At 45.0% G+C, this 24,875-nt stretch overlaps 1 protein-coding gene across 3 annotated transcripts in view; it reads left to right on the top strand.

The window, feature by feature from the left end:
* Positions 1 to 24,875, top strand: part of RARG (retinoic acid receptor gamma) — a 321,589-nt gene that overhangs the window by 283,116 nt on the left and 13,598 nt on the right. For all 3 annotated transcript variants that reach the window (XM_069230945.1, XM_069230946.1, XM_069230947.1), the window contains 4 exons: positions 833 to 993; positions 5,331 to 5,507; positions 6,287 to 6,491; positions 10,111 to 10,269. In XM_069230945.1, the coding sequence (XP_069087046.1) occupies positions 833 to 993; positions 5,331 to 5,507; positions 6,287 to 6,491; positions 10,111 to 10,269 (702 nt within the window). The remainder of the gene's footprint in view (positions 1 to 832; positions 994 to 5,330; positions 5,508 to 6,286; positions 6,492 to 10,110; positions 10,270 to 24,875) is intronic.

The raw sequence follows: 24,875 nt of genomic DNA, 5'->3' as shown, positions 1-24,875 counted from the left end.
TCTGTTTTTCTTAAAACCAATGTTTATCTGAATGATTATTTTCGGGCTGTTTTACACAGCTACCTAATAATACTTATAGGGCAGTTTGAGGAAAATCTAACCCATAATTTCTCTCTTTTTGGTGTTAACTTTGGCATAAGGCAATTTACTGCTAACCTAGTTAATTGTGAATACATAAACCAAAGAAATTCAGCCACTGACCAAATACCTTGCGTTATTTTTTATGCTGGTTGAAAAATTAAAATAGTAAAAAATGGTCTGAACGCTGTTACGGGTGCATCGTCTTAAAAGACATAAGATGTCTTCTTTGTAGTAAATATAGTATGTTAACAGTTAACTTGTTTTCAGACCATCCCACATGGTGCTTTTTTTTGTTTTAATAACTTTTTTTATCATATACGTTGAATACGCTAGCGTCGTATTGGAGATGCACAGGTGATGATTTTCATTTTTAATTCTATTAGTGTTCTCAATCAGTGTAATTAATAGTGCTTAATACACTGTTGGAAGGTTGCCTTGCTCATAAGTATGTGCGTATACATTACTGATGGGTATGAAAAGTTAATAATTATTAGTCGTGGAACACTGTCTGCGGTTCAGGGACGGGGGATTGAGGCGTATGTTAGATGTCATACCTTACATATGGCTTCATTGAGATTGAGCGGTGTGTCTTAGCAGGGCGCAGGAGGGACTGTCTCAAGATGACGGTGAGCCAGAAATGCAGCTTCACCAAGCTATAAAACTATAGATCTCGGTGGTTCTTTGTGTTTTTGCAGTGCAGCATGTACTTACTGTTTTTGTCTTTTGTTTGGTTCTGCTGTGGCTGCTGCAGCGGTGAGGAATGATCGAAACAAGAAGAAGAAGGAGATCAAGGAGGAGGTGGTGACCGATAGCTATGAGATGCCACCCGAAATGGAAGCACTGATCCAGAAGGTCAGCAAAGCACATCAGGAGACCTTCCCCTCGCTGTGCCAGCTCGGCAAGTACACTACGGTAAGGAGCCTTGCGCACCGCTGGAACTGAGCATCGGTGCTGACTGACCATCTGAGTCGGAGGGTGTAGGGGATAAATCCTTGTGCATGGTCAAATCTAGAAGAAATAGAGGATCTGTTTTGCAACATACCTCATTTTATCCCCAAGGCTCATGGTCTGATTGGATATATTGTCACGTAAATTTAATACCCCATAAATAATGAATGCAGCCTCACCTGCTCCATTCTTTTTAAATATAGCGAGGAAATAGACATATATCTGTCTCCTGTCTAATCGTCTTGATATTGTTTAGTTTAAATGCTGTGTAAACAATATGAACTAAAATTGAGTAAATGCTGTACAAGGACTGATCCCAAGCAGGGTTGGTAAATAGAAGAGAGGGTAGCAAGAATAGGCGGCCTAGATTTACCAGAGCAATCCGGTTTTTTCACGAGCTACCCAGGCAGATTTCGGCAAATGTACCACGTCCCGGTTTCTGACACCGTCAACTGAAGATAGAGGGAGGCACGTTTTAATGTGCTCTAAGGGTGGACTAAGTACCAACTCATATCCGAAAATAATTACCTCAGCACTCGTGATACTGGGTTTAAAAATGTAATTTAATTTATTCACTTAGGTCCTTGTTCCCTGTGTTTTTATGTTGATGAGCGTTGTCATTTAAGTCATTCAGTCCCGATCGGTGGATAAAGTTGTAGTCTTTCTAATTTTGTTCAGAGTCTGTAGGCATCAACTTTCTTTTACATAAAATTGTTTTTTTTTATAAAAAGAAAAGTATGGCCCAAAAGCCATAGTAGGAGGGTTTTGGGTGAGGGACTCCTTTGGAGATTTCAAACATCTTCTAAAATCGAATTTATCCAGTTCGACTAGAGTACACAGTGCCTATGGAATTTTATATAAGTAGTAGTACCTTCACACGGAAAGCTGGCAGAGTCACAGTGCTTCTGGCGTTTGTTTAAATTAAGGAAAAAAAGATTAACTCACTGCTACTTCAGATGTCATCATAAAGGTAAAACCTGACAATATAGGACTCCGATGAATGGGTTCCCACAAAGAGCTTCATAAAATGCCCTAAAACCAAAATCATTTTTTTAATTGAAACCACGCTTCAAAATCAAAAGTGGCAGTGAAATAAATATCTGTGCTCTCCACCTGCTCCTATACGTACTTTGTGGACATTGAGTAAGAACTGTGCTGCAGTGAATACTGAAACAAATCAAAATCTAGCTTAATAAAGGACCACATAGGTTTTAAAAACTCTAGAAAACCCTCTGCGATTTCGAACGGCAGGCCTCTCCCAGGGAAGGTTTAGCCACTGAGTACACCGGGATTTTAACTGTCCGAAGAAACAAGGGTCCTTTTAGGCTAATCCTGAGCATCTCAAATTGGGTGTTGTTTTCGGTGAAGTCCATCTGGGACGAGTAGCAGCAAGAACAATTGCATGTTTTATGTCTTTATTCCACTAAGAAATTACAGTTCAGTGAGTAGAAAGATTTTCTGCCGAGGGGGGGGGGTAGCTAAAAATGATCAGTTCATCACTATATTCCCCCCTGAAAAACGTAGTTTTTAGTTGTTTCTTTCTTTCTTTTAACTACACTCTTCTCAGGAATGGCCCAGGGTTGGTATCTGGCACACGTTTTTTTAAATATAGAAATCCTCAGAAAAACTTCTGATGCCTGCTATATGAACTTATAAGAAACCATGTAGGATAACTATTCCTAAACCCTGTGCTGGTAATATGTGTGTGTCTCAAAATATGCAGCTGCTGTCTATGGCAGTGGTTCACAAACTTTTGACTTCTGTGGACCCTCACTTTATCATTACTGGAGCCCGGGGACCCCCCTCCCCACTGAATCTTTACTGAAAGGTGGGGGCCAAATCTGTTAATATTATTTCATATTCTAAGCAGTCGCGGACCCCCTGAGGAGGCTTCGCGGACCCCCAGGGGTCCCCGGCCCACCGGTTGGGAACCACTGGTCTGTGGCATAAGGACTGAAGGATTTGGACGCTGCACCTTTACATTTCTTTTTAAGGAGTTTAGGATTGTGGTAGTTCAAAGCCAAACCATAACCTAGTCAGTAATGGGAGTGAGTGTCCCCTAGCGGCACCCTAGACTTCCTTAGGGATATCCTAGTAGTTCCATGCCAAAATCTTACTCAAGTATTCAGAGACTGGTCGGCACTCGGTTAGATGCGGGCAGAGCGCCTCCAGTAATGCAGGAGGAGAGAAGAAATGCGCTCAGAGGAGCGCTCGGAGACAAAAGCACAGAGGGGGGAGCACAGGGAGACGATTCCCCCGTAAAACTAGTCCACAATGATTATATAACCCAGTCTGGGTGGCATTCCCCATAAAATGCAGATAGGAAATGAGCAGACTTCACAACTGCCTCGATTTTATTAGCAAGTGACAAACCCGCACTGAGATATGTTTATACAGATGAAGATACTGGCGTTCCTGTCGTTAAGTTTCAGGGAATGTAAAGGTACAACAAAACGGCAGCAATTCACTCTATCTTCGAAAGGTATAACTAAAAATCACAGTCCGAAATCCAGATTAACAACGTTTAGCTTTCTCTTTTAATAATTACTCCACGAATTGCCCCAATATATACCTTGTGTAGTTTTTACGCCCCTGCTCTGTATAGCTTGTTTGTAAGAGTCGCCGGGGCTCTTAGAAAAGCCGGTGAACTTGTCATAGGTGAGAACTGAAGAAGAAATCCCCTTTGCATGGGTACACCCTCGCTGCAGACTGATCACTACGCCTTCCGCGCACCCTGCACAGTGATCAGACCCGACCCCCGGGTCGGCGCAGCGGCTCGCTCCAGCATTGCACCCATTATCCGTCTCTTTAATAGACGGGGCAGGCCGGTCTCCCCTTGAGAGTGTTTTGTCAAATACTGAATAATTCAAAATGGCACTCCAAATGTTACCCGCTTCTGAACAGAACAGCTCTCCACCTTGATAACTTTACTGACTTTCATCGCCTCATCCATGACTGAGCTTCCTACAAAAGGTCTCTAGTATGCAGTCTCACCCTTGCACGTGAGCAGGGGAGCTCACTGTGTCATCATCATATCTTTCATCACAAGCCTCTCCCGATACTAAGGTGTTTATTCCCTCTGTCTCCTCATCACGCCCTATAAAAAAGCGCACGTTTCCTAGTGCCTCAGTCTCCAAACGTGTGTTTTTAAGTGGCCCACATGCGGCGTAATGTGGATATAAATGTCTTTGCTAAAATTCCAGCGCTCTCCAGAGCAGCCGAGGCCGGGACAGAGCGGCCTTTGTTAGAGTCCTGGTGTTTTACTGGCAGCTTCCTGCTCGAGGGCGGGCGCAGTCTGGCCGAGTCGACGCCCGCCCCTCCCCCACTGGCAGGCCTTCCGGACGGGCCTCGGCATGACTGGCACTGCAGGAAGTAGATGGGTGGCGCTGCAGGGTGGCAGCACTGAGGCTCGAGATCCTCAGGGTGGAAAAGGAGGGGTCCTTGCAGGTGGGACCCCAGGCCAATAAGAAAACGGACCTAGTCTAGAATAAATAAATCTGTCAGCCAAGACAGCTTAGTGAAAAATTGCAACACTGCTGGCATTAAAGTGTTTTTAGTTTTCGGGAAGGAAACAAAATACACCCTCCGCACTAAGAACTTACAGACAGCCTGCCAGAAGTGTGCATCAGAACTGAGCTGTGAGTGGTCCCACCCCTGGAACAAGGGTGGGCTGCAGGTCATGACTGAGGAGCCCGGGCAGAGGGGTGCCTGGGTCTCGGTACTGCACAAGCCCAAGGCGCTGTAGCGCAGTATTGGGTGCAGCGATGGAGCTGTGCCTGGCCCTAGCTCTGGAAGAGGGGTTTGGCCCGTGTTGGCACAGCTGTGGGTGTGTGCTGGACCGCGGGTGGTGGTTCCAGCTCTAGACAGGCGCTACAGATGCACTGGAGCAGCGCGGTAGTAGGTGCTGTACACATCCTTTATCGCAGCTGCCCTCTGTTCACATTCCTTTCTCATGTAAATATGGTTTGATCATGTCCTTAATTACCCACCCGAGATAGCGAGTAGTTTTGGGCTTATCTGGTCCCGTTGGTGCCTCCATTGTAAACTGGGTATGTTCACTAGCAGTTTCATTGATCTCATAGGCGCAGCGTTCGACAGATCATTTATTGTGATGTTGTAGTGATAGCGAGCACTGATGCCTCTTCCTTCATTTGTTCCACTGTCACCATTGACACTTTCTCCATCCATCCATCCTTACATGCATCTCCCCCTTCTCATTTTGTTGTGCACGGTTCCATTATTCTTGTCCCGTCTCCAACTGATCTCTTCTGTCGTTATTCCCGTTGCCTCCACACCCTCAGAATTCCAGTGCAGACCACCGGGTGCAGCTTGACCTCGGCCTCTGGGACAAGTTCAGCGAGCTGGCCACCAAGTGCATCATCAAGATCGTGGAGTTCGCAAAGAGGCTTCCAGGCTTTGGCACTTTGACCATCGCGGACCAGATCACCCTGCTGAAGGCAGCCTGCCTCGACATTCTGGTGAGAAGCAGAACTTGCCATGATTCCTGGGCCTGTGCTAAGATAAACATCCGTGAATTTCACATGGATCATTGGTGGGATTTCTGCTTCTCCTGTAAGGTACTGGACGTATGACTTATCTAGGAGCAGGGATGGGTTCCTGGAAATCTACTGAGTACACGCTGGGATTGTGCGCCTCTGCTTAGTGAAACGATGGGGTCCTATCTCATCTCTGCACAGGAGCAGCTCTTGCATCTCTCCTTGGGGTCTGAGAAGGGGATCCCCGATCATCGGGCAGAAGAAAGATTTTTGCGTCTCTGATTAGGTAGAGTAGACAACCCTGTATTATTATGCTTAATAAAAGGAGGCAGCATCGCACCACCCCTAAGGCAGATGGATTTTGGTGTATATCTCTGGGCCTTCTACTAGTGGTTTATAATGATGTTAGTATACTCTGTGGAGGAGCTGCCTGGCTTCTTTCCTTCAAAAGCCCTGCTTCCAGAGGTAGTGTAATGCAAGACTCCTGCTGTCATTAGTGATTTGTTTGAAAGAAAAAAAAAGTTAGGTTATATCATGCATTAGTAAGAGACCACGTCTAATTCATTTTTCCCTGCTGCAAAGTGAACCTTCAGTTGTATAGAGGGAGCAGACCTCATTTCCCTAGTTTTCTTCTGTGGTGCAGGCGCCTCTTTACACTGGTGCTTTTAGGGGAGTACTGGAGACCTCTTCTACCTGGGGTCCCTCACGAGCAGGACGGATAGGATCATATCCCTGACACAGAGCTTTTTTCTCGCCCTCAGATGCTGCGGATTTGCACCCGGTACACGCCAGAACAGGACACAATGACCTTTTCAGATGGACTGACCCTGAACCGGACACAGATGCACAATGCTGGCTTCGGGCCCTTAACAGACTTGGTCTTTGCCTTTGCTGAGCAGCTGCTGCCCCTGGAGATGGATGACACCGAAACTGGACTGCTCAGTGCCATCTGCTTGATCTGCGGAGGTGAGTGCTTGACACATCTGTGTATTGGACTGGCAGTACAGGTGTGTAGCCTTTAGGCGCTAGAAACTAAGAGGAGAGACACTGTGGTGAATTGGCTAGGGAAAACAAAGTGAACCTTAGGGGGGATTGCCTCTGGGAGTAAAATGGTAAGCCAGAACACTGGCACTGGGGACGCTACGAGAGCTAGGCTATATGCTCAGTGGAGAATCGGGGACTGTGGTTCAACAGTGTGAGAGCATTCCTTCTGGGTTAGTGCCAGGAAGTGTTCGTTGTTGCTCTGGCTGTATGAAGGGAAGATAAAGCATTTGGGAAAAAGATGCAGGAGAACTAGTGTGGCAAACTTGTGAAGCATGCGAGCACAGGCTTCAAGGGCTGAAAGTGTATGCAGTCTGGTCATGATGCAAGCTCTGTGGAAGCTCAGGCGGAGGGATACAAGGAATGTGCTTGTCAAGCCTCGCAGTGAGAATCTATTCCGAATGTACAAGGTGGGCATTATTCCTTCGTCTAGTGTTTGTGTCTGGTCACGCATTTCTCTACATTCTACAGGTGTAAAAATGTAATGTTTTGATAACTGAAATACATTTTATGTGTTTTAAAAAAAAATTAGTCTTTTCGAGGTCCAGAGTTGCAGCAAAGAATTATTCCCAACATTATGAAACTTGAGAAGGTACCCTCTCTAGAAAACTACTGTTAAATGTAATTTTAAATCCTAAATTTCCCTCGGCTACAATTCTGCTCGTTCTGCCTCTGTTAGTGCTGTACTTCCGTAACTAGCCCACAGCCAGCACCCCCACACCTCCAGTGCTCAACTCTTACTTTCGCAAACAGTTCACCACGGCTAGTGACTTCATACTTCATGGGCCATATGTATGAGCACATTTTCCCATAGACACAAAATGGGTAGAAATCTTTGATACACATGGCCCCTTGTCTCTTAGTGCCATCGTGCAAGCAGAAACTAGTTAGTTAATTGTAACAATCGTTTCTCTGTTTGAAACCTTTCTAAATTCACAAGGTGTGCATTATCCTGCCATCTAGTGGTTGGTTCTAGAATTGGCCTGAATATTAGTTTTTTGATTTTGTTCACTGATCGTAGGTTGTCAGTATTACTCACCATGACAAAGAGCATAGGCCTGCCTACAAGTCCCCTAGTACAGGCTCTTTCTTCAGTTTCTTTTTTGCTGCTTATGATCCTCAGATCCAGCATTCAAGATTCAGATCAACAGCAGATTTGAAAATAGAAACACAGAATTGAGGTGCATCAGTGAACAAAGGGAACTGGACTCTTCAATCTTGCAAAATTAAATGCCAGTCAGAGTATGAAAGTAGTTATTGGAAAAAAAAGAAGAAAATAATAATTTGTGAATCGCAGGTTCAATCTGCCTGTTGCCAAGCCGAAGACAGCTTCCCCGTACTCCTTGTACGTGTGACAATATTCTAGCAGACTGTACTAGTTCTACCGCAGTACTGTTCCTTGTGTCAGAGCAAATAAAACCAGGTTAAAAAACAGAATGGCAGCTACCACATGGGTACTCTGTATCATAAACATAAATATTGTATAGCGCTAATATATAAACTACATACATTTTATCCAAGGACCAAAGGTACAAGAGAGAACAAACTTTATTGCAACAGGAGGTTTGAAAACAAATAAATAAGCAATGAAAGGGTGACTGCCTCTGTCATGCAAACCCTGTCCACCAGTGTACAGCGAACAGCTTTCCCTATCTCAGAAAGTCGCTGTGTAATTCCTTTTCGACTTTGGCCACCATGAAAAAATCGGATGCAGGACAGTGTCTTGGGCACACAATTTCAGAGTCAGACATCATTACCCCTACGTTGGTTCTTGTGAATGCAGTTTATCATAATCCGACTGCAAGAAAACTGAAATGACATGATGGAGCAAGCCCCCTACAGTGAGAAGCAAGCCTTTTGGGTCAAATGGTGTTTTCAGGTTTTTTAAAAGGAAACATTTCTTGAGGCCTTGAATAATTCACACACATTTGAAACACCAAGGCTATAAGAATCCTGACAATTAGGCTCACATTTTTTCTAGGCATTTGATTTCCAGTAGGCAACCCAAAAAAACTGCAAGGCCTCACCTATGTAACTTTCCTTAGAAGGGCTTTTGGTCTGGAAGACCTATTTTTGGCCAGGGGAAGATTTTTCCATGGTTGGCAGCAAGATCCTAAGGGCTTCGTCTACAGACAGCAAGTGCGTGCAGAAATGTTAATGGTCCGCTGCAGGCAATACAGGCACCTGGAGTGCATATCTATGCCTGCTATACTTCCATCATGCTGCAAGCAGTTGTGAAGGATCTTTTGTTGCTATAACGAGAGACGTAAGTAGAGAAACGGAATCACACTCTTTTTGTGCCTGTAAAGGAGTCTTCCTTTACGAGGAATATAAAGCGGAGTTTGACACGCACTCTAGTCGTAGTAAAATGAAAACGCGTAATAAAGCCCATAGTAAACTATTTGAGTAACAGACGTGTTACACAGAGTGCCTCTGAACGAGTGGGTAAAAAGAACGGAGGTAAATTAAGTTCTTGGGCTGAGCTGGTTAAACTGAAGAAAGGTACACTCAATTAAAACACAAAATGTAACGTCTACCGATACAGCAGTGTTACATTTTACGCTAAAATACATTTTACGTGCGCTAATAAAATAACTTGATGAAATGTTTGCAACAACATGAGACAGCTGGGAATTATTGAAATTGTTTAATCCTGGACAGGATGCTTGATGACGACCTTTCGGTGCACTGACTGCAGCGGTTGGGCAGACACACGCGGGCGGCAGGCAGGGCTGGCATACTCCATAAAGGGGACAACAATGCATCAGGAAACGCTGCGAGCACAGGCTGTGGACTGCACGAAGCTTGCACACATTTGAGTGTGTTGGCGCTAAAGGTTCATTAGTTCTGGGGGACAGCCTGTGCTCTGGGTACAGGGACCGGATTTCTAGCAGCTTTCCGTGTCAAGGTGGCACAGTGCAGGTATACTGTGGGGGAGCAGTCACTGCAGTACCACGGGAAGTTTTACAACCATGACTGTTGAGTCGGGCATTGTATAGGCATACAGTTACAATGCTAGTTGAGGGTACACTGCTACTGTAATGGTTGTGGTATGTTGTTATTGAGTATGAGCTACATTGTTGTAGCAGTGAGAGGGCCGTCGATGTTGTAAACCCAGAGATGCAGTAGACGTTGAAGTCATGGCAACAACATCAGCAGTGTTCCATAGATGGCTGTGGGTGCAGATGTTCCATTGATGGTAGTAGGAGCAGATGTTGTGGCAGTTATGAGAGTGGGCATACACTGTGTGGTGTAGACTTGATGACTGTTAATGGCAGAGGTAGCAAATGCTGCAGTGATAGCGGTTTGTACACCTGTGTTCCTGGGCTTGCATTTGAAGCACACTTTTAAGAGTGCTGGCGGTGAGGTGCATGGGGGCCAGGTCTGAGGCCGCGATCACTCCAGAATCTCGTGGTTGCTGTGCTGGGAAAGCAGGAACAGACGTTCATGATTGCAGGGGGAATTACTATCGTTGCAGTAGGAGCAGACATTCTTTAAGCGCTGTCAGTAATGCAACAAACTAACCCGATGACATTTTGTACAGATCGGATGGATTTAGAGGAGCCGGAGAAGGTCGACAAACTGCAAGAACCTCTTTTAGAGGCCTTAAAAATATATGCCCGACGACGACGACCAAACAAGCCATATATGTTTCCCCGCATGCTGATGAAAATCACAGATCTGCGCGGGATCAGTACCAAAGGTCAGTATTACCTGTTCCAAATGTTTTCCTTTAGCCTCTGACGCTGTTTAGGACACTGCTGAAGAAAGTTTCCACTGCTGGCGTCTTGTAGGTCTTGCAGGGTGATATAGCAGTGAGGAGTCTGCTGAAGAAACTTGCATTGCTGCAGTGCTTTAGCTCTAACAGGGCACTATTAGCAACTCGCAATGCTGGGGCTCGCATCATGAGAATACTACTGGAGAAAGTTCAGTGCCGGGTCCTATAGAGTTGAAATAGCACGACAGAGCTTCTGGGAGGAGGCTCACATTGCAGGGTCCCTACCACCCTCTTGGTTGTGAATACATATAGGGCGCTGCTGGAGACGGCTCGCCAAGGCTGACTTACTGGTTACTAATGGAGGAAGCAGGGAAGTGAGATTGCTAGGATCGGATGGTGCTTCTACGTCACTATATTATAGTAGCTAACACTGCCAGGTTCTCTAGGACTACCTAGGCGGTGCTTGTGTGAGCCCACAATTCATTATGGGGTAATCGTACCCAGCTGAAGTGCTCTAATGCTTACCGGGCACTGCTGGAGGTAACTAGCATTCTTGTGGTATACAGGGAGCCGTACCAGACAAGCTCCTCACTCTGGCACTTCTGTGATCAGAATGCTGGTGTGAAAGGAAGATCATGGGAAAGTAAGGGTGCGGCTGAGAGGAATCTGTAATTTGCCATACAGTCTATTTTAATGGGAGAGTGAGTGAGACCTGTGCTACAAGAGGCATGAACATGGGTCCCAGAGTGCATGACCGCCTTTACGCTGAAGTCCTCCATGGATCTGTTCTCAACACTGCTGAAAGCTGGGGAAGAGTTGCCCATGGAGACAACTTGTTTGGAAAGCCATAGGTAGCTGAAGCAGGGTTGGTGTTGATGTATATGCATGTGTTTCAGTGCTTGCAGAGCTGATTTACGAGTAAGAATAAAAAAGTTTATAATAGAGCAACATAAACACCTTCGTATGTGTATGTGTGTGTGTCTAGTTTCCAAAGGAAAAACGTTATTTGTTTTGCCAATAACTTTGCCACCATTTGAAGAATCCTCACGAAATTTTAAAAGCTACTTTGCCACTCCCTTCAGCTGCTGTCTTGAAAGTTTTTGGGTGATTTGTCAAGCGTCGGCCAAGAAAAGGTGTAAGGGGTCCCTCCGTGATTTGTATATAATATAATATACATATATATATCCGTAGATACACATGCTGTGCATACTTCCTCCACTTAGTGTTGTGCTCGGAGGTGTACAACTTGTTTTGTTTTTCTTCAAAATAAGTATTTTCGAGTCACGGGACCTAGTGTCTCCACCCGCTAGTGGTAATGTACATGGGCATCGGCTCTATTGTTTAGATTGACATGTCTGAACTTGAAGGCGGAGAAGAAACAATGTGAGCTCCGATTCGATGCTGTGTTTTATTCTCGCAGGCCTTAGGATCTGTTCCTCATCGGTTCTTCAAAACAATTCCGCTCTTTGTCAGTCCCCACCGTTGTGATCCCTTCACTTCGTGTCAGTCAACAGACTCTTGAAACCCTTGATTTGAGTCGAGAATGTCCTCGTAATGGAAAGGACTCCATCCTCTTTCTGCCCCACTTGCTGCGCCAGGTACCAATCTCCACGAGGATTGCAACCTTTGCTTGTCTCCAGAGCTCTGTGAAGACTCCTTTTCTGCATGGCTTGCATTTCAGAACAAGGAGACCCTTCCGAAGCAAAGTGCTTGTCAAGTTGCCTAGGTCCGTGGCGTAAAGGAGAGGAGGAGGAGGATAACCTGAACCTCTTAGGTGAGTGAATAGAGTTGGATGTCGAGCAACTGGATGCTCCAGGCGCCAAAGTCAAGGTATCTTATTCACAGAGAAGCATAGAATCGGAGACAGATGTCGAAACAGAAGAGTGTGTGCTTGACCAGCATCTACTGAAAATCACAGTCAGTAATGGCACCCCTTCTTATCAAAATGAAGGCACCATCCCTGTGCTCCTTCTAAGGCCATCATTTTGAGCCGGACCTGGCACCCTTTCCACACTCGGCGCCAAAGTCCTCCTCGAAGAGTCGAGCGTCGACTGCAGATATGGTGCTGGACTATAAAACGCAGATTCGTCCACTCTTGGACTTGAAACGGGTGGATCGGAAGCATTCAGAGCTGAAACAAACTGCCCCAAAGCATTCAGAGCTGAAGGACGTTGACCCAGAGCATTCAGAACTTAAATCGAACTCAGCGCAGTCTGGGTGTAGACCTTCTTTAACTCCCTCCAGACTACCGCCTACTGCTGCGTCCTCCGCTGCCTCTGAAGGCCCAGCCGAGAGCTAAAAAGCATTTACATTTTTTTTAACAGCGAATCCCGCAGTACTAATTTAAAAAAAAAACAAGCGTAGGCTCCTGACCTTGTTTTTAAATAAGCCCCAGTGTGGGCCATGGCCATTTTTCCTTTTAGCCCCCCCCCCCCACAACCCTAGGCACAAGTACCTCTTCGGGGCAAATCATGAAATATGAGTGGAGGGCCATGTGGCACCCCCTGCGTCCTGGGGACCACCCCCCTGGGACAAAATGCTTTTGTAAGGTAGGGGAGGCACGATGGCCTCCCCACAGCCCGGGGACCACCACCTCCCCAGGGTGAATAATGTAATATGAGTGGGGTGGCGCGCAGCCCACCGCGCCCGAGGACCACCACCTGAGGCATTTAAGAAACTGGGCGCATGGGGGCCATTCGGGCAGCCCCGGGGATGACCACCTCACCGGGGCTAATACTAAATAATGTAAAGGGGGTCAGTTTTGGAGCCCTGGGGATCACCACCACCTCCTTTTGGGGCTATCTCTGCACCCCTCCCTCCTCCAGGGCCGACTCCTGCTATGTCCTGGGTTTTCCCAACCCCGGGACATGGCTGTTTGCTGTGGCTTGGCTGCAGCTTTGAAGCTGCAACCAAGTCACAGCAAACACTCCAGTTTCTGACAGCGAGACCTGTCAAAACAGGCCCCACTGTCAGAAAGTGGAGCTCTCATCTCTGTTCCCTGCACGCAGCAATGAATGCAGGCAACAGAGTTGTAAGGTTTGCTTCAGCAACCACGGAGTTGGTACTTAAAGCAGCTCCTTGGTTGCTGAAGCAATGGAACCTCAGATGAGTCCTTTTTTATAAGGGCCACATTAAAGCTAATTTTACTTTTAAAAAATGACAAATACATTTTTAACTTGTGCAGAAATATCTCATTCTAACTATATTATACATCAAAGTCTAAAAAAAAAAAAAAAAGTCTGCCTCTCTCTTTCAGTCTTTCTCCCAATCAACACACCCACTCACAAACTCACTCACACTCAGTCATCCACTCACAGACCACGTGCACCCACTCACAGCCCCAGTCAGACCCTCATGCACCCACTCAGACTGTCACACACCCACTCAGAGACGCATTGACACCCTTCTGCTCACACTCACAGACCCACACACACTGACACACCCACTAAAACACTGATGTACGTACTCTCACACTCAGACAGACACAGCCACTCTGATCCCCAGATACACCACTCTCACACCTATTCTGACACCCAGAGAGATCACGGCCAACTTCCACGCGCACGGCTAAATGGCAGTGCACTGCATGGGATTGAGTGGTTAGGAGGATTGGCCACAGGGACTGGCTGCAGGCCAGCCCTTGCGGGCAACCCCTGCTGCATGCAGGCGAAGGCCGTGCATGTTGCAAGATTATGTGCTTATAGGGGGTTGGACTCAAAGTCTGCCCTCAGGTCAGGCCATGTTGACAACCACCGCAATGCATGGCCAAAGTCCATGCTTGTTGGTGATTGGATTAACGTATAGTAATAACTATACCTTTTTAAAAAACATAGAAATTCACTGAAATAAAGGTTACAGGGACATTATAGTTAAGGAATAGAATTCTAAAAAAAATGAAATTCACTTAAAAAAACAGAGGTTACAGGGACGTTACAGTTAGGCTCACATTTTAAACATACAAAACCATAGAAATTTGCCACTTAGAGTTATCTCGAGTAACTATAACTCATGCCCTAAGGTATTAGAGACCTCTTCTGTTATTTGTTTGTGGCAGGCCACAGGTCTATACAGTATTTATCTTTCTTTCATATAATCAACTATATAATCATTGACTGATATTTTTTTTATTTCCATTACTCAATTAATGATGGAGAACATTTTTTGTGCGCCTTATCTTCATGATATCCAGCAGACCATACCTGACACCACATCGTATTTATTCATTATTATATTGTGTTAGCCTTTTCTTCTCTTAGATGTCCATTAAGTGCTTTGTGGGGCAGTTGTTTGTCTGCATAATTTTACATACCTCCTTGTAGCCTGGTGGGTGGCTAGGCCCTTTGGTGTCCTACTTGAGGGTAGTAGGTACTAAACTAATGCTACAGTACAATATGCGATCTCACATGTAAACAGTGTTTCTTTCTACTGTTTTAAATCCTCGTATTTGAATGTTCTCTCAGAAAGCCCATTCCTTTATGTTTCTAAAACCTTGCATAAAAAATTGACTTCAAACTCCCCCTTCTTTTTTTTTTTTATCAAATGTTTTTCTCTATGCCCTCCATCTTTCACATGCCTTACTTTGAGTGTAGCCTTCCCCGTTTCACGCCTGTCTGCCTTAATCTTGATTACTGAGTTTCTACCCAATGCCCAAACCCGGCTGCATAAAACACAATCACTCCTTCTTTAAAACCTTAACCCTGTAACCTAACAAAACGTTGTCCTCCAGCCAATCCATTAATTTAAATAACCATTCACATTAACTCGCACGAATGATCAGACCTAGCTCATCTTCCTTTTATTTCCATTAAGAAACTAGAGCAAATGCATGGCACAAGACTAATCTCAATAGCCAGCAAAGAAGAATAACTAATAATCAATCACAGGGCTAACCACTAACCTTGGCTGCCGGAGAAGCATGCTACCCGCGGTAAAGCGAGTTAGTGCCTCATCGGGGGTAGTAACCTCCGTTTTTGCACCATGAAATCGCTCATATAGTCAAATTACAGCTAGTGGCTGGGTTTGAAAGTGTATTTTGTTTTCCTAAAACTTTGTTAGCTTGTGGGTAGGAGTTGACATTGACAGAGCCCCTGTATGACGTTGACTCTAATGTCTGTATGCCCATGTGCATGCACACCATATTGGATCCTTTTTTCCTGCCGTGGGGATGGAGGTACATTTAGAAGTTCCCGGCATGTTTTGACAGAATACCACGAAAGAGAAAAAGTATAACTGGGGGTGGCGGTGAGCTGCCTACCTAAGGTCAGCCTTCAATGCTGCAGACACCGCAAGCAGGCATCTGGCTCCAGGGACAGTCATGAGGGGCAATGCATGTATGTGTATCTTAGGCTTTAAACCTGAGGTGCAGTCCAGGATTATTGACAAGTCACAGGGAATCGGCTTTTTGGACCGAGCTGGATCAAACTCTGGAAGAAATTAAAAAGACACATAAAACTGTGCAATGTATGTCCACCAGGAGAGGAGAGGCCAAAGGAGGTGTACTTTGGAGCACAGGGTCAAAAGTAGCTTGTATCAGCCAAATTCCCGGCCCTACACAATGGCAGCAGCCTAAACCCTTTTCCAGGGCAGAGGCAAAACAAGAGGTGGAAACTCCATAGAATCGGCTTCTAGCTTCTCCAAGTGACTCAAACACCGACCCCGCCTCACACAACACACCAATAGGGGGGAGAATAAAACACTTCCTGAAAAACTGGAAAGCGGTTTACACAGACAAGTGAGTTGTAAACATTATTTGTAATGTTTATTGCATAGACTTTATACAAAAGCCACCAAGAACGCCATCAAAGCACTAGCAAATAGAAAAGGAACCAGCTTGTTATTAAAGAGTGCAAATGAGACGGTGTCGCCATTGGAAATAGACAATGGGATAGTAGACCACAAGATGCACACATCGACATTTACATAGACAACATACAGTATTTGAGATTTGTAATGGAAGGGGAACATTAACCAATTCAAAGTCCTGCCATTCAGTATAGAGTCTGTGCCAAAAGTATTTACGAAGATGCTGGCAGTGGTAGCAGCACACCTCTTACAGCAGGGTGTACATAATTTACCCATACCTAGACAATTGGTTCGTGAAAGTAAACACCTTTTGAAAACATAGCAAAGTTAGTAACAGTGCTCACAGTATAGTGGACAAAATCATGTTCCACCCCAGAAACAAGAAAATATTCCTAGCTGCAAAACGCGAACAAGCAAATGGCAGTGGCGCACCCAACTACACAGAGCATCCAGGCCACGCTAGCCCAAATTCACCTCTACCAGATGTCGCAGTTGCTGAAGGTGAGGATAGTAATGAAAGTCCTAGGAATGATTGCTTCCTGCATCCACCTCATTTCCAACATAAGGCTACATATGAGGCCCGTACAAGAGTAATGGGCTTAGGCAACAGACATTTTAGAGTATCTAATGGTTGTAATAGAGAAAGTAAGCAAAGGACTTAGGTGGTTGAAGGAAGTGAATATTCTCAAAGGGAACCTCTTTAAGCCACCTTTACCACAAGTCATAATCACCATGGACGTCTCACTAGTAGGATAATGGAGACACTAAAGGTGAGGGGGGTTGTGGTTAGCAAAAGATGCGGCCAAACACATCAACTTTCTAGAATTGAAGGCAGTCTTCCTAGCATTAAAGGCCTACCAGAGCCAGGTGCGGGGGAAAACTACATCCATGCTAAAGGACAACACAACAGCAATGTTGGCCATCATGGAGCATGGAGGGACACTATCATTCCCATTGTCAATACCGGCCCAAAAAATTTGGAAATAAGTAATTTCAAAGAACCTTTCATTGCCAGCAAATTAAGGCCCAGTAATGGAAAACGTACAGGCCGCCAGTTGACAGACAAGTTCTGCCCACGACTGGGAAATAAAGCAATCTGTAGTCCGACCCTCTGGCTTTTCAAGGTTTCACGAATTGCAATTTTTACTGTGAAATTTAAGCAGGCACGAGATGCCCGCTATTTTTAACTCATCTGCCATGATAAAACATATTTGTTTTATCATTGTAGCTACCCTCCTTCCCTGGGATGGGATACATTGTCTCAGAGCCTGGCAGACAGCAGCAGTCAGGTACCTTTCCCCTCACTCCTCCTCCCTGCTGGAGTCATTAGGAGCTAGAGCGAGGAGTCCAGTGTGTCTCAAAGATACAGCTAGGAGCCCGAGCCTCTTATTCCGACCATCAGATTTGCTTCACAGATATAAGTGTGTATGTGTGTGTGTGTGTGTGTGTGTGTGTATATATATTCTCATTCTCTCTCTCTCTCTCTCTCTCTCTCTCTCTCTCATTGTGACTAAAATAAAAATAACTTGAAAAGCACCCTCGGATATGAGCATTTACCATTTAAGTCACATGTCTGCAGAAGAGAAGGGCCAGAAGTCTGTGGCAAAGCAGGATCCACATGGTTAAAATAAAAAGCTTATGGTCTCGAACAGGTGTAGAAACACCTAACTGATGTCTTGAACAGAATAACTCAGCACAGGGTGTGTGTGTGTTGGGGGGGAGAGGTGGAAATTATCCGGCACTCCAACTACAGGCCAGTGCTTTTACAAGGAACTAAACATATTAAACAACTCGCTGCATAATCCTCATATTCATTTTCAACTTTGGCACTGAATAGTGGCTGGGTGCCTACCAGTGCTTAATTTGTAAATAAAGAGGTGTCAGTGCTCAAAGCCCTTCTCTTAAACACAAGACCACTGTAATTAAATCTGCCAGCGCTGAATACTGCGGCAGCGTAATCCTGAAGCCATCTCGAGCCTCTTCATTCCATTTACAGCCACCCCTGCCCCTTCAGCTCATCCTGCAACTTTCTACTTTCTCCCTTTATGACCTTTTTAGGTTTTCCTTCTTCCGTCTTTCCCATATGTGTCTTTTGCTCTCAGCAAATGCTTGAGGCAGAAGAATAAGCCCCGGCCCTCACAAATAAGTGCCGATGCACAGCACCGGAAACAACAAGCACAAATTAAGCACTGGTGCCTACATTTTTAGCTGAAGAACTAGTACGCATTCATTATGAAGTCCTTTGTCAGTAGAAGCCGCGTGTACTATAATTATTTCCACTAGATGGCGGTTGAGGATTACATTTCATGGCTCATCCTGTATGTCAGTTTCTTGCTAGATATTCCACAATCGTCGGCTACTTAAGCTGTGCGCTCTAAACAAGGAAACCGCTTTTGCCTTTTTCTTTAAAATGGAGAGCATCACCAAAGTTCAGATAAGCAGTGGCAAAATTACATCACTGGTATCCAGTAATGATGCAGATCACTGTGCCCCTGGCTAATTTTGACAGGTGCACCAGGGTGCCGCAGCGCACAGATTGGCAACCACTGCACTATGGTGAAGCACTTTTATGAATTTTGAAAATACTTTTTTTTATTTTTACATGCTGTTTGCTGCATGATATACATGCTCAATTTGTGCACAGGCTCCTCATTTGTTGGTTTCCCTGCCTCTAAAAACGAAAAGTGATGGGCCCCTGTAGGGGCACAGCATAATGTTTATAGCAAGAAGTGGTAGTCGTTGATGTCTGAGGCAAAAGAGTTATCATAAATCTTGTTCCTAGAAATTGTAAAGAATGTGCACTCTCAGAATACTAATCAACCTTTTAAAGCCTCCTAGTGGCTGTCAGCAGGGATTTTAGAGGATTGGCTTTTAGGGATTTGGTCACTTTGTGGCGGTCGCCACTAGGTAGGTATAGTTAGGCCCTAACTACTTGACGGAATTACACCAAATATGTCAGAAAGCCAGCTTTCGGTATGCAGATTGTGCTTTTGCTTACTTGGTGTAATCCATTCTGTAGTTTTTGAGAAATTTAGGGGAATCCAAATTTGTATATCTCTAGCCGTGAAGTATTTGCGAAAAAAGACAAGCTTGTGCAGAGAAATGATCTGCTCGGATTGTCTGCCAACACTTCAAACCAGGAAGTGTTGGCAGCCATTTTGGGACTCTGCTTCAGCCACGTTCCAGAAAAAACGCAAAAAAAAAAGAAAAGGGGCCAGGGTATAGACACCCTGACCCCTTAGCTCTGGTGGTGGGATACCAGAGGAAGCCCCAAGAGCAAAAAAGCTCCCACATTTGTTTTTAAATAAGCTCCTGGGTAGGCCTGGTCCCAGAGGCATTCATAATATTGAATGTGGGGTGGTCCTCGCAGCCCTCCAACCCGCCCCACCTTCCCCACACAACCCCGGGGACGTCCACCTCCCTTAGGCAAAATATTGTGATATATGGGAGGCCCACGATCCCGCCGCGCCCCAGGAACCACCACCTCCCCAGGGTAAAATGCTTTAAATGTGTGGAGGAGGCCCATTGGCCTCCCGCACAGCCCTGGTGACCACCACATCCCAGGGAAAAGCTGAAAACAATGCTGAGTTATATTTACCTTAGGGCATGTGTTCTAGTTACTTTAGATAACTCAAACTATAACAGGTGAATTTCTATGGCTTTGTACAAGTAAATTCATAACCTAACTTTAACGTCCCTGTAACCTTTGGGTTTTTTTCATTGAATTTTTTAAGGCTTTTTTTAATTCTATGTGTGTGTGTGTGTGTATGTGTATGTGTGTATATATATATATATATATATATATATATATATGTTCGATGGCATGTGTAGCTGCAGATACACATGCTGTGCACATCCCGCCATCTGGTGTTGGGCTCGGAGTGTTACAAGTTGTTTTTCTTCGAAGAAGTCTTTTTTTCGAGTCACGAGACCGAGGGACTCCTCCCATTTCGACTCCATTGCGCATGGGCGTCGACTCCATCTTAGATTGTTTTTTTCCCGCCTTCGGGTTCGGACGTGTTCCTTTTCGCTCCGTGTTAGTTAGAATCTCGGAAAAATCGTCAGTATTGTTTGCGTTCGGTATCGGGTTAGTTACAACAGATCGACACCGAATTAAGAAGAGCTCCGGTGGCCCTTCGGGGTTTTCTTCCATCCCCGTCGGGGCCTGGTCGGCCTGGCCACGTGTCTCTTCAAGGCTGATGGAACGGACCCCATTCCGCTTCTGTCCAAAATGCCATAACAAGTATCCATATACAGATCAACATCTGGTCTGTAACTTGTGTTTGTCACCAGAACACAAGGAGGATACTTGTGAGGCCTGTCGAGCGTTTCGGTCCAGGAAGACACTCAGGGACCGAAGAGCAAGAAGACTGCAAATGGCGTCGGCGCCGACAGGACAAGAGCGTTTCGAGGAGGAGGAAGAAACATTCTCCACCCAGGAGTCGGACTCTGAGGAGATCGATCCAGAGGAAACGCCGAAAACCGTGAGTAAGACGTCGAAACCAAGAACTCACGAGAAAAGCGCTAAAGCCCAGGAGACGCCACCGCCAACAGGCCATGGCTTAACCCGAAAAGTAGGTGACCGTTCATCGGCACCGGAAAAGGGCGAGCTGGTGTCGAAGTCATCCGACTCCGGTCGAGATACCGGCACACAGCAATCTCGGGCCCGAGATAGTGGCTCAGAAAAGATTCGGCACCGAGACAGCGACACCGAAACGGGTCGGCACCGAGAGAGCACGACGCCGAAAGTAAAAAAGGTTTCGTCAGAGCCGAAAAAAGTAGCCGAAAAGGTTTTGGTACCGAAATATCCGGCCTCGGAACCGAAAACAAGTTCCTACACTGAGGAACAAGGACTGTCTACACAAATGAAGACACATAGATTTGGACAGGAATTACAGGCAATAGAGCCAGATCACACACAAAGACGGCTCTTTATTCAAAAAGATACAGGGAAGATCAGCACTCTTCCTCCAGTCAAAATGAAACGCAAGCTTGCCTTCCAAGACAAAGACAAACGGCCACACGCAAAGGTGGCTAAACAAGTAACACCGCCACCATCCCCACATCACTCTCCGCAACCATCACCGGTAGCCACTCCACCAATGATGCAATCCCCAACTCATACAGGAATGAGTCAAGATGACCCTGACGCATGGGACCTTTATGACGTACCATTGTCAGATAATAGTCCAGAATGCTATCCAGCTAAACCATCGCCACCAGAGGATAGTACAGGCTACGCAGAGGTGGTGTCAAGAGCAGCTGCATTTCATAATGTCAGCCTTCATTCAGAGCCCATTGAAGACGACTTTCTTTTTAATACACTGTCGTCCACACACAGCCAATATCAGAGTCTTCCTATGCTACCCGGAATGCTAAAACACTCCAAACAAGTGTTTGAGGAGCCTGTTAAAGGGCGAGCCATTACTCCAAGAGTAGATAAAAAATATAAACCGCCACCAACAGACCCAGTGTACATTACACAACAACTAACACCAGACTCTGTTGTAGTGGGAGCAGCGCGCAAAAGAGCCAACTCTCATACTTCAGGAGATGCACCGCCTCCAGATAAAGAAAGTCGAAAATTCGATGCTGCAGGCAAAAGGGTGGCGGCACAGGCAGCAAACCAGTGGCGTATTGCAAATTCGCAAGCATTGCTAGCCAGATATGATAGGGCCCATTGGGATGAGATGCCACACCTTATTGAACATTTACCCAAGGAGTTCCAAAAAAGAGCACAGCAAGTAGTAGAAGAAGGACAGAGTATCTCCAATAATCAGATACGGTCAGCAATGGATGCTGCAGACACAGCTGCTAGAACTGTCAACACAGCAGTAACAATAAGGAGACATGCATGGCTGCGTACATCAGGATTTAAACCAGAGATACAGCAAGCTGTGCTGAATATGCCATTCAACGGACAGCAGTTGTTTGGGCCGGAGATGGACACTGCGATCGAAAAACTTAAGAAAGACACTGACGCGGCCAAAGCCAAGCCATGGGCGGACTCTACTCCCCACAGAGCAGAGGCACATTTCGAAAGACACAATTTCGAGGGGGGTTTCGAGGGCAAACCACAGAAGCCACAACCTCACAAAGCCCACTTACCAGAGCCAGTATCAGCGGGGAGGTTTTTGGGGACAATATAGAGGGGGACAATTTCAAAGGAATAGAGGAAAGTTCCAAAGTCCCAAAACTCCTCCAAACAAGCAGTGACTTCAAGGTCACAAATCCCCAACACATAACACCTGTGGGGGGGAGACTAACCAAGTTTTACAAACATTGGGAGGAAATAACAACAGACACTTGGGTCTTAGCAATTATCCAGCATGGTTATTGCATAGAATTTCTCAAATTCCCTCCAAACATCCCACCGAAAACACACAATATGTCAAAACAACATATAGATCTTCTAGGACTAGAAGTTCAGGCATTACTACAAAAAGAAGCAATAGAGTTAGTACCAAAACAACAAATAAACACAGGAGTTTACTCCCTGTACTTTCTGATACCCAAAAAAGACAAGAGTCTGAGACCTATACTAGATCTCAGAACATTAAATACCTACATCAAATCAGATCACTTTCACATGGTTACATTACAAGACGTAATCCCACTGCTCAAACAACAAGACTACATGACAACACTAGACCTAAAGGATGCATATTTCCATATACTAATACATCCTTCACACAGAAAGTACCTAAGGTTTGTATTCCAAGGGATACATTACCAATTCAAAGTGTTGCCATTCGGAATAACAACTGCACCAAGAGTTTTTACAAAATGCCTAGCAGTAGTAGCTGCACATATCAGAAGGCAGCAAATACATGTGTTCCCGTACCTAGACGATTGGTTAATCAAAACCAACACGCTAAGACGGTGTTCACAACACACAAAATATGTCATAGAAATCCTCCACAAACTAGGTTTCTCAATCAACTACACAAAGTCACACCTTCTGCCGTGTCAAACACAGCAATACTTAGGAGCAACAATCAACACAGCAAAAGGGATTGCCACTCCAAGTCCACAAAGAGTTCACACATTTCACAATGTGATATAGACCATGTATCCAAATCAAAGGATACAAGTCAAACTGGTGATGAAACTACTAGGCATGATGTCTTCATGCATAGCCATTGTCCCAAACGCAAGGTTGCACATGCGGCCCTTATAACAGTGCCTAGCATTACAATGGTCACAAGCACAGGGTCAGCTTCTAGATCTGGTGTTGATAGACCGCCAAACATACATCTCGCTTCAATGGTGGAACAGTATAAATTTAAACCAAGGGTGGCCTTTCCAAGACCCAGTGCCACAATATGTAATAACAACAGATGCTTCCATGATAGAATGGGGAGCACACCTCAATCAACACAGCATCCAAGGACAATGGGACATACAGCAAAAACAGTTTCACATAAATCACTTAGAACTGTTAGCGGTATTTCTAGCGCTCAAAGCATTTCAACCCATAATAAGACACAAACACATTCTTGTCAAAACAGACAACATGACAACAATGTATTACCTAAACAAACAGGGAGGCACACCACCAACACAGTTGTGTCTCCTAACACAGAAAATATGGCATTGGGCGATTCACAACCACATTCGCCTAATAGCACAATTTATTCCAGGAATTCAGAACCAGTTAGCAGACAATCTCTCTCGGGATCACCAACAGATCCACGAATGGGAGATTCACCCCCAAATACTAAACACTTACTTCCAAATGTGGGGAACACCACAAATAGATCTATTTGCAACAAAAGAAAACTCAAAATGCCAAAACTTCACATCCAGGTACCCACAAAATCAGTCTCAGGGCAATGCGTTATGGATGAGCTGGTCAGGGATATTTACTTACGCTTTTCCCCCTCTCCCACTCCTTCCATATCTAGTAAACAAATTGAGTCAAAACAAACTCAAACTCATACTAATAGCACCGACATGGGCAAGACAACCTTGGTACACAACACTACTAGACCTCTCAGTAGTACCTCATGTCAAACTACCAAACAGACCAGATCTGTTAACACAACACAAACAACAGATCAGACATCCAAATCCAGCATCGCTGAATCTAGCAAGTTGGCTCCTGAAATCCTAGAATTCGGACACTTAGACCTCACACAAGAATGTATGGAGGTCATAAGACAAGCTAGGAAACCTACCACTAGACACTGCTATGCAAATAAGTGGAAAAGATTTGTTTATTACTGCCATAATAATAAAATTCAACCCTTACACGCATCTGCCAAAGATATAGTAGGATACTTACTACAATTGCAAAAGTCAAAGCTAGCTTTCTCTTCAATAAAGATACATCTGACCGCAATTTCAGCCTACCTGCAAATTACGCACTCAACTTCATTATTTAGGATACCAGTCATAAAAGCATTTATGGAAGGCCTAAAGAGAATTATACCACCACGAACACCACCAGTTCCTTCATGGAACCTCAACATTGTCTTAACACGACTCATGGATCCACCTTTTGAGCCCATGCACTCTTGTGAAATGCAATATTTAACATGGAAAGTTGCATTTTTGATTGCCATCACATCTCTAAGAAGAGTGAGTGAAATTCAAGCATTTACCATACAAGAACCATTTATTCAAATACACAAGCATAAAGTAGTTCTACGGACAAATCCAACATTTTTACCAAAAGTGATCTCACCGTTCCACTTGAATCAAACAGTAGAATTACCAGTGTTCTTCCCACAGCCAGATTCTGTAGCTGAAAGAGCACTGCATACATTAGACATCAAAAGAGCACT

The sequence above is a fragment of the Pleurodeles waltl genome, chromosome 4_2, assembly GCF_031143425.1.
Source record: "Pleurodeles waltl isolate 20211129_DDA chromosome 4_2, aPleWal1.hap1.20221129, whole genome shotgun sequence".
Classification (NCBI taxonomy): Eukaryota; Metazoa; Chordata; class Amphibia; order Caudata; family Salamandridae; genus Pleurodeles; species Pleurodeles waltl.
This window is presented reverse-complemented; position numbering and strand designations above follow the sequence as displayed.